The sequence below is a fragment of the Limulus polyphemus genome, unplaced genomic scaffold (assembly GCF_000517525.1).
Source record: "Limulus polyphemus unplaced genomic scaffold, Limulus_polyphemus-2.1.2 Scaffold2710, whole genome shotgun sequence".
Taxonomy (NCBI): domain Eukaryota; kingdom Metazoa; phylum Arthropoda; class Merostomata; order Xiphosura; family Limulidae; genus Limulus; species Limulus polyphemus.
The window spans coordinates 153,225-163,975 of record NW_013668320.1 but is presented as its reverse complement, the minus strand read 5'-3'; the positions used below and the strand labels follow the sequence as shown (position 1 = coordinate 163,975).

Here is a 10,751-nt window from a genome sequence, read left to right as displayed (position 1 = left end):
ATTGAAATTCTCAGTATGTGTGATTTTTATCACACATTTTCTGGCCTACTGTAGAACGTTAAAATTCCTATGTGTGATTTTTATCACACATTTCTGGCCTACTGTAGAATGAACGTTGAAATTCTTAGTATGTGTAATTTTTATCACATTTGTGGCCTACTGTAGAACGTTGCTCATATGACGATTAAATTTTATGTCTGTTCAACATATGCTTTAAAAGTTTTTATTGTTAAAAGTATCATTTTTAGAAAAATAAAAGACAAATCTGTGGCAGAAAGATGCTAACAAATTTTATAATTATTAAATTATTTCTTCTGTTATTACGCATTGACGCATCAGTTCATGCAAAAACAATTATTAGAGAAGTACAGTGATGATGATTTTACTTACCTCTGATTGGTCCAGCAGTAGATCAAAGGATTAAACATTGCATTAGCCATAGCAAGCCAATAGATAGACAGATACAGATGCTGGACAAACTTGGCCTTAACAAAATCTTTGTCGTGGTAGGTGTACAAGAAATAGATGTGATACGGTAACCAGCAAACTCCAAATATAACCACTACACAGGTAAGCATGCGGACAACCTGTTGATTTTGAACAGAAAAATAAAAGAGATTGTTTACTATTATAAGCACGTGCAAAGCGACCGAATTTCAATAACAAGTCATGGTATCATTAGGAATGAAATTTGTATTGGATGCTTAGAAAATCTTGCTCGAGTACCAACATATATTTTACTGGTTAATTTATGCTTGTGGTTTAATTCCAGCTTTACATACAAACTTTGTGTAACAAACTATGAGGGGAGATCCTTAAAGCACTATTAAAATTATTAAGCCCAAGTTTATTCTTAAAAAACGATTTAAGCTATGTTTACTTTTTTGTTGATATCCTGGTTTACTTTTTTTTTAAATCGTGACTTCCTAGCTTACTGTTTAACAAACTACTACATGTATATTAAGTATTAAAAAACATTTAATACATGTTTAGTTTTTTGTTGAAATCCTGGTTTACTTTTTTAAAAAAATGTGAAATCCTAACTTACTGTTCAACAAACTACTACATGTATATTAAGTATTAAAAAACATTTAATCCATGTTTACTCTTTTGTTGAAATCCTGGTTTACTTTTTTTTTAAATGTGAAATCCTAACTTACTGTTCAACAAACTACTACATTTAATCCAGACTTATTGTTCAAAAAATCATTTACTTCAGATTTATTGCTTTTTAAAAACACTATCAAACGAAGATTTAATGTGAAAAAACATTAAACACGGATTTACTTAAAAAACTTTAAAACCTGATTTACTGTTAAGAAAAATATTTCAACTCAAATTATTTGTGAACATTTACATTTTCTCTTACATTATTATTAAGGTTAGCTTACATTTCTCAATATAGTTACTTTATCTTTCCCTCTACATTATCACTAATGTGGGTTTATTTTCGTTAGTACAAATCTTTAACATAGGCTCACTCACTATTATTGACCAAAGTTGCTAACACAAGCTCATTATTACTAGTTAAATTTACTAAAGCAGGTTCATTGTTATTTATCAAAATTGCTAACACACGTTCAATGTTATTAATTCAAATTATGAGAACAAACTCAAAACCCGAGCTTGTAATGTTTTTTTTTAAATCACAAATCGGTCTCATCGTTACCTATACAAATCAATTAATTGAGCTTCTTGTTATTAATTCAAGTCACTTTTTGTGAGTAAACAGTAAAATACAATGTTATTAGTCGAGCATACCACATTATAATATGGAATGAAAAAGGGCGTGCACGTGTGTGTGTGTGTATGGTTCTTTTAATGCGTTTTGCTCACCACGAGTAAACGGAATTAAAATATTAATTAAGTAATGGATAAAATGAAAGTTAAGAGGTAATTATTACATATTCTACAGGGGATATCAACTACAAACCTCCATTATAAAAGCATCACTTTTATAATTTGGTTTGTCTCTGTCCAGGGTTGCTCACGCGGATAATTCCCAGAGACCAAACAAACTTAGTAACACGTAGTAAATCCAAGAACTGATCAGGCCTTACATTTCTTTTTACACCAAAATATGACGTATAGAGAGCCAAATGACGTAATGAAATGTAATTTCCTATCGATATCAGTCAAAACCATATTCTAATGATATCAGTTAAAACCATATTCTAATGATATTAGTTAAAATCATATTCTAATGATATTAGTTAAAATCATATTCTAATGATATTAGTTAAAACCATATTCTAATGATATTAGTTAAAACTTTATTCTAATGATATTAGTTAAAACCATATTCTAATGATATTAGTTAGCACCTTATTATAATGATATTAGTTAAAATGATATTCTAATGATATTAGTTAAAACCATATTCTAATGATATTAGTTAGCACCTTATTATAATGATATTAGTTAAAACTATATGCTAATGATATTAGTTAGAACCATATGCTAATGATATTAGTTAAAATTTTATTCTAATGATATTAGTTAAAACCTTATTCTAATGATATTAGTTAAAACCATATTCTAATGATATTAGTTAGCACCTTATTATAATGATATTAGTTAGAACCATATGCTAATGATATTAGTTAAAATGATATTCTAATGATATTAGTTAAAAACCATATTCTAATGATATTAGTTAGCACCTTATTATAATGATATTAGTTAAAACTATATTCTAATGATATTAGTTAGCATCTTATTATAATGATATTAGTTAAAACTACATTCTAATGATATTAGTTAACACCTTATTATAATGATATTAGTTAAAACTATATGCTAATCATCTATAATCACTTTTGAATTAATATATTTTTTGATGAATATAAAACATTCTTACTCTTCGTTTTGAATTAACGACTTCTGGTTGGACTTGCGCTGACTCATCAGCAAGAGTTTGACGCCAGAGGACTCTAGACATTGAGATATATGCAACAGCCATTGATGTTATTGGAAGTCCATAAGTTAGTAGAAAGAAAGCAATGTTGTACCTGGAATTATGTAAACAAAATATTCAATTGCAGATACATATGTATGTGTGTTTTACCTTTTATAGCATAAGGGTCATACAACAACACCTCTACGTTTTTGACGAATTATTAAATATCTAACAGAGCAGAAGCAGCAAACACACATGCTAGGTGAGAGAGATGTCTGAAGATGTAGTACCCACACAGTAATGGAAATAGACTTAAGATTCATCAGTAACATTCAAATTAAAAATTAATTAAGAATTGAAGATTGTAAAGCAAATTTTATACTACGCTTCAGTCCAGAAAGTTTCAAAAATAAACTGTTCGAAATTTGAAGGAATACGGCTGTTACTAATGAAAGAAGAAAATATAAATAAATCAAATTGACAAAATAAACTTATCCTTTGAAATAGCCACCTAAAGTCTGTTAAAATCGAAATCCCTTTTATCAGGCACGCCAATTCAGGTTTTCTAAAACGTGGAATGGGCTAACGTGGAAGGATTCTAACACAAGAGGTATTAAAGGATGCCTAAATTGAAATAGTTTACTATTTCTGCTCATTACAATCTCTTTAAGTGACGACAGTGCAATGATATATAGTTTATAGTACAAACTACCATCGTTAACAGCGAAATGTAATTAAAGGAACGAGTATTTCTATATAGATGCAGAAGTGAATGAATCACTTCACTCTGATTCACAAGAGCGATTACACCGTACTTGAAGCGACACTTTATGAATCTCTTTTAATTAAGATAATAAGGTTGGTTAATGAGTAGGCTCTGTTTTTATTTAAACTGTTCCAATTAAACCCAAGTTTGATCTCATGTGACAGAATGAATAAAAAATGAAGAATGTAATGACAAATTTAAATATGTAAACAAAGAACAAAGTTTTGTATGCGGGTAAGCATTCTGGATTTTTGTTAACCAACTAAAGCATATTATTGGTATGACATTTGTTTTATTTACTTTGATGTTGTACCATTATAAGAAGCCTAACTTTATTTATTTAGTTTGCTGACTCAAGCTGTGCTAATGGTCCTAGAATAGGCGAAACTGCAGTTTACAGCAGAGTGTACGGTCAATCAAGGAATGCATTAGGTCTTATTTCACATATGTTACTTCGTCTCAATTAGTGTGGAGTTTAGGGAAGTAAACCCGTCTATTTCACATAAAATAAATTGTACATTTGTTGTTACTTTTCTATTTAAAGTTACACAATAATAATCTCAAGCAATTGTGAAAAGCTTTAACTTTCTATCTTTTGCAATCCGTAATTGAATAATTAAGAAGGATACGAAAAAAAATAAAACATGGTTTCTACCTCCTATATTCACAAGAAGCCCCGAGTGGGGGAGTAAGAGTAATAGATGCAGCATAGTATACAACTATGTATATACATAGATGCAACATAGTATACAACTATGTATATACATAGATGCAACATAGTATACAACTATGTATATACATAGATGCAACATAGTATACAACTATGTATATACATAGATGCAACATAGTATACAACTATGTATATACATAGATGCAACATAGTATACAACTATGTATATACATAGATGCAACATAGTATACAACTATGTATATACATAGATGCAACACAGTATAAATTATTCTGCACATCCCTAACTACATGTGACGCGACCAACATTACAAAATCAACTTTCAAAAAAAAAAAACAATTTCCAATTATTCAAAATAATGTTTTCGTTTTTCAACAATTGCTAATCAATCTCTAATATTTACTCCAATCTTATAATTAATCTGATTAAAACTATTTTTAATTATTCTTTAATATTTAATTAATCATTTTGATCAATATTAATAAAAAATTTATATTAATTTCCTAGTATTTAATTTATCATTGTAACCAATATGATTATCTTCCGATGGGACAGCAGTAAGTTTACGGACTTACAACACTAAAACCACGGTTAGATTCTCCGCAGCGGACACAGCAGATAGTGCAATGTGGCTTTGCACTTAAACAAACCACCACCGACAACAAGAACAATCTGATTCAAACAATTTATAATAATTCTTTTATATTTAAGTCATCATTGTAATCGATCTGATTCAAACAATTTCTAATAATTCTCTAATACTTAATTCATCATTGTAACTATTAGGTCAGTGACCTAAGACAGAAGACTTTCGAAACGTCGTCCTCTACACTTGTGTTTCTACAACAGGCAGTTGCCATCCATTCAACTAAGTTTCATCATGAATACTCTGCCTAAACAATCTATCAAATAATACTTCAAGATCTCTTCTGTTTTTTTCATACATATCACGTGCGTGTGTGAGGTGGTGACGTCAGACAGTTTATAAACGACTGATATATCATTCGATTTAAGGGAGCATTAGTATCGAAATAAAACAATAAAGAAGAATAGACATTCACGCGAAATATAATATTTAGTACATAAACCAGGCAAATAGTTAAAGCAGAAGTAAAATACAAAAACAATGTTGTGGTTACCGCCACCTAGTGGAACATAGAGGCATGACATTTTTATCTTCATGAAATTTTAATTTTGCAAGTATAATTTTCCTCCGTCTTCTCACCGAAAAAGAAAATAACTGCCAAGTTTTAACTCTTTAACTATTTGCTGTATGAATTTTCTAAAGTTTATTTGACTCAATAAACTAGTCCAAAAGTTGAAATGCTAATGTAACTGAAATTATGTTACTTCTAGTATTTTATTGCACCAAACAGCCAACTATTTTCTTCGCAATGAATGGCAGTTTTGATTTTTACACATTTTAAAAAGGTATTTGGCTTCATTCAACACACTTACTGGATAGTTGGTAAAGTTTTGCATTCATGCTCTCGTAGTTAGTTTTACTTTTATTTTTAAGGGGATGAGGAATAATAATAATGCATGTTGTAGCACACTACCCGAAGATCAGAACAGAAACATAAGCAACAGGTGATGGAACAGTTGCGACGAGAACAACAAAAGTAATTTATTTTTCTGAAACTTTCGTTCATCTTCATAAACTGTTTTGCTCATACATCTGAAGACAACTTTCTCTGATGATTTTTTACATTTATCAAAAACATTTCGTTTCTTGTCACAGCTTTGTTTTTATCAAATAAATTCAGTTATGTAAAATGTAATAAAACGAAAATAAATCAACTGACTCGAACTTATAAGATATTTCTAGTATTGTTAAGCCTAAATCCCATAATGTTCCTATATACTCACGCATAATCCGAAACCGAAGTTCCTGGAGGGCCGTCTGGCCAGATAAGAATACACAGCGTCCTCAGAGTTCCGTCCTGATAAGTGTACGTTATTGTGGTTGAGTACAGTAGCGTTGGTAAGGACAAAAGAGCTCCACTTAACCAAACTCCTAAAATAACAATAATTGCAATCTTTTTCGTCATTCTCGGTAACAAAGGACGCAGCGTGACAACATACCTGAAAGAACAGATGAGGAATATATTTAACCACAGCTACTAATGTTTTGATACTCAGTGTTATACACCGTCTAAGCAATAGAACCTCGAGAATTTAAATCAGCTACATTGGTTTTTCTCTATCTAATCACTATATATATGTAATTAATATTTAACATTATCAAGAGTTTGTAGGTTATAACGACTTTTTGTATTATGCAAATCCATACAATAAATATACTTCAGAGTGTAATATTTGTCTTCTTAATGAAAGTGTAAGAATTAAAATATTTTTTCTTACATTCTTTGTATGCATTAGCTAGTTCCTAGTTTAAGTTTAAAACGGTAGCCGATTAGTTTAAGTTTAAAACAGTAGCTGGTTCTTAGTTTCAGTTTAAAACAGTAAATGTTTCTTAGTTTAAGTTTGAAACAGTAGCTAGTTCTTAGTTTCAGTTTAAAACAGTAGCTGGTTTTTAGTTTCAGTTTAAAACAGTAGCTGGTTCCTAGTTTAAGTTTAAAACAGTAGCTGGTTCTTAGTTTAAATTCAAAACAGTAGCTGGTTCTTAGTTTAAATTCAAAACAGTAGCTGGTTCTTACTTTCAGTTTAAAGCAGTAACTGGTTCTAAGTTTAAGTTTAAAACAGTAACTGGTTCTAAGTTTATGTTTAAAACAATAGCTGGTTCTTGGTTTCATTGTAAAACAGTAGCTGGTTCTTGGTTTAAATTTAAAACAGTAGCTGGTTCTTGATTTCAATTTAAAACAGTAGTTAGTTCTTAGTTTCAATTTAAAACAGTAGCTGGTTCTTAGTTTAAGTTGAAAACAGTAGCTGGTTCTTAGTTTCAATGTAAAACAGTAGCTGGTTCTTAGTTTCAATGTAAAACAGTATCTGGTTCTTAGTTTAAGTTTAAAAAATTAAGAGATCTACCTTACACGTTCATAACAATATCTATCACATGATAATATGTTCATAGTTTCGTAACAAAGCTATATAGAACGATTGCAGAAGCCATTCGGTACTAAGGGAAGATGACATACCAGGGGAGTAAAGATCCTGCCTACTGAGTCAGACAAAAGGTTTGTTTGTTTGTTTGGAATTAAGCACAAAGCTACACAATGGGCTATCTGTGCTCTGCCCACCACGGGTATCGAAACCCAGTTTTTAGCGTTGTAAGTCCGCAGACATACCGCTGTGCCACTGGGGGGCAGACAAAAGGACAAATGCAACAAGACGAAAGGGAATACAACCATATCAAATAAGTACATAAAAGCGTCCAAAACATAGAAAGATATACCTGTAACTTCAAAGCATTATATAAAGGAGAAAAAAAAAACATTCATACAAAACATATGTTCACTAAGATGTTGGAAAATATATTCTACAAAAAGTTCTAATATAACAAAAATCACAATACAGACATTACTTGTTTTGCCCCCCAGTGGTACGTCTGCGGACTTACAGTGCTAGAAACCGGGTTTAGATACCCGTGGTGGGCAGAGCACAGATAGCCTATCGTGTAGCTTTATGCTTGATTACAAACAAACAAATTATTTGATTTATTCTTTCACTTAGAAAAGTTTCACACTTAGGACTTACTATTGTAATTCTTCACACTTTAAGATTGAGTACAATAATTCAATGTCCACAACTACAAGTAAGTTATAGAATTTTCTCACACTTCTTATCGTGCATCGTTTAGTATTTCTGTTCTTGTACGTTATCGTGTTACACTTCCCTCTACGGTTCGGCATGGCCAGGTGGTTAGGGCGCTTGACTCGCAATCTGAAGGTCGCGGTTTCGAATCCCTATCAAACCGAATATGCTCGCCCTTTCAGCCGTGGGGCGTTATAATGTGATGGTCAATCCCAATATTCGTTGGCAAAAGAGTAGCCCAAGAGTTGGCGGTGGGTGGTGATGACTAGCTGCCTTCCCTCTAGCCTTTCACTGCTAAATTAGGGACGGCTAGCGCAGATGGCCCTCGTGTAGTTTGCGCGAAATTCAAACCAAGTTTCCTCTACGACATTTGTTTACAGGAGGACGATATAAACTCTCAATCAATGTGTTTGTGTGTCTTTGTTATAGCAAAGCCACATGGGGCTATCTTCTGTGTCTACCGAGGGCAATCGAACCCCTGATTTTAGAGTTGTAAATCCTTAGACTTAACGGTGTCCCAGCGGAGGACTCTCGCTAACAAAACGCATTTCTTTTGGAATAGATATATAGTTGCCGACTTTATATCCGTGTTTCTTCGTCCATGGGGTTTTGCTAATACAGGAACACCACTACTCAGAATTTGAAGACCAATGTTAATGTAATATGAATTTCATGTCCAGCGTTCTATTGGGATACTTTTGCTTGAATGGAATACGCTTCAACTTTTGATTAAAAAAATCGGCACGTTCATTTTTAGGTACTTATTATACATGAGAATGGTTGTAGAATGCGATGTAAGTTTTCTTTGATATCTTATTTTTTGTTTTCGACATACAAGCTACATAGGGCGAGATATTTTAACACGACTATCATTAGATATAGCAAATTATTAATATACTTTAATTATTAATGCTTCTAAAGATGATTCCGAAGTATTCATATTTCTGGTTTAAACAAGTTTTCCTAGCGACAAAACATGAAATAAACTACTAAGATATGTAACATTAGATTTAATAAATATATAATATGTTTGTGTATCGTGTGCAAATGTTTATATATAAATAGGGAGAATTAGAGAAAAAATAATTAATTATGTAAAAAATACATTTTAAACTAAAGCTGAAACTATGTTAGACGTTACTAAGATATCCCAGAATCTTTTGTAAGGTGAGACAAGGTTATATAGAAAGCTTCTTATAGTGTCTTAATAGAGTGCTAGATTGAACTTGTTATCATTTTTATATCTTTCTCATTCTCAAATCCTTAAGACTTCAAGTAAAAACAATATGTGTATACTAATAAAGAAACGTTGTTTTTTAGCTTTATAAACAATTAAATTACTATTAATACAAAATTCGTCATTTTTAGGGGATTAGGCTTTTCTGAACTTACCAGCATTTCGATTTTTTAAAATGCTTTCAAGTAAATCAAACTAATATACACGTCGGAGTGACTGCTTACCTTTCCGCCCCCAGTGTAAGTCTGCGGGCTTACAATACTAGAAACCGAGTTTCGATAACCGTGGTGGACAGAGCATAGATAGCCCATTGTGTAGCTTTGTGATTAACTTCAAACAAACAAACAAAGTTTTTTAAAGCTTACCTTTCCAAACTCACTGCCATTATAGTGAGAACAGAAGAGGACACAGTCAGGTAAGCAACGAAGTTGTTGATGATGCAATACAGGTGACCGAACGGCCAGTGGCTATCTAGCATAAAAATAAAATTAAAAATAGTGTTGAATAAAGTCATAGCAAAATCAGCTGCCGATAGGTTCAACAGAAAATAATTAGTTACAGTTTTCATTCTTCTGTGTGCCAACACAATCCAGATCGTAATGGCATTTCCAACCAACGCAACCAGAATCATTAAACCAAATACAATACTCCAGAGCATCTGTTGCCACCAGAATAAAACAAACGGGCGAGTGGAAACTTCAGTGGTAGATGCTTTATCGAAACACAACCTTAAAAGCTGGATTCTTTCAGTAGCTGTCCAATTTTGATCTATTTCAAAGATACCTTTATCCCATAACTCCATACAATCAGAAAGGTTTTTCAGGATCAACTCGTGCATGTCTGTAAAGTTGTACCGGTAAGACATTTCTTTATCGTTTTCAACGTACGATTGGTTTTCATTGTCACCAATAACATTTAAAAGTTTTGTCGAGTTAGTTTTCATTTTATTTTATTCTTTATCCTCAAACCTTGTTTCTGAATCTAACAATCAATAAATCGAACACTTAGAAACGTAAAGAGATTATAATTTACTGATATAGGCACTCAGTTGATGTGGAATTGAAGCAGCGCTGCTTCTTCGTCCAAGAGTAGAGCAGATTTGCGGGCGATTACGCGTCACACTCATAAAATTCTGAACTGTGAATAATAAATCAGAGAGGAAAGGAAAAATCTCGAATATCTTTCATGCTTTTAGTAGTTTCTAAACAAAAACTCTTCTTCCTCCCGGAAAACATTGATAAGAACCACCTTTCATTCTACAAATGATCTCACAGCGGTTAACGCTCAAGTCTCTTTCCTGATTGGTTGAAAAGAAACAGCGCTTTACCTTACACTGGAAATAGCGCGGTCTGATTCGCGCACGCACTAAGCACACATGTTTGAGAAGAACATTCATCTAAGTGAGTAAATGTAGAAATTTATGACAAACGCAGACGTATATGTGTA

The 10,751-nt window shown here is 32.0% G+C and overlaps 1 protein-coding gene across 1 annotated transcript; it reads right to left on the bottom strand.

Moving 5' to 3' along the window:
- Positions 1-390: 390 nt before the first annotated feature.
- On the bottom strand, positions 391-10,170 carry LOC106467700 (tachykinin-like peptides receptor 86C; the record flags this gene model as incomplete). Its single annotated transcript, XM_022395897.1, has 3 exons — positions 9,671-10,170; positions 2,861-3,011; positions 391-587 (listed from the first exon to the last, which is right to left on the bottom strand). Coding segments are annotated over exons 1-3 (848 nt in total), but the record flags the coding sequence as incomplete, so codon positions are not given.
- Positions 10,171-10,751: the final 581 nt, after the last annotated feature.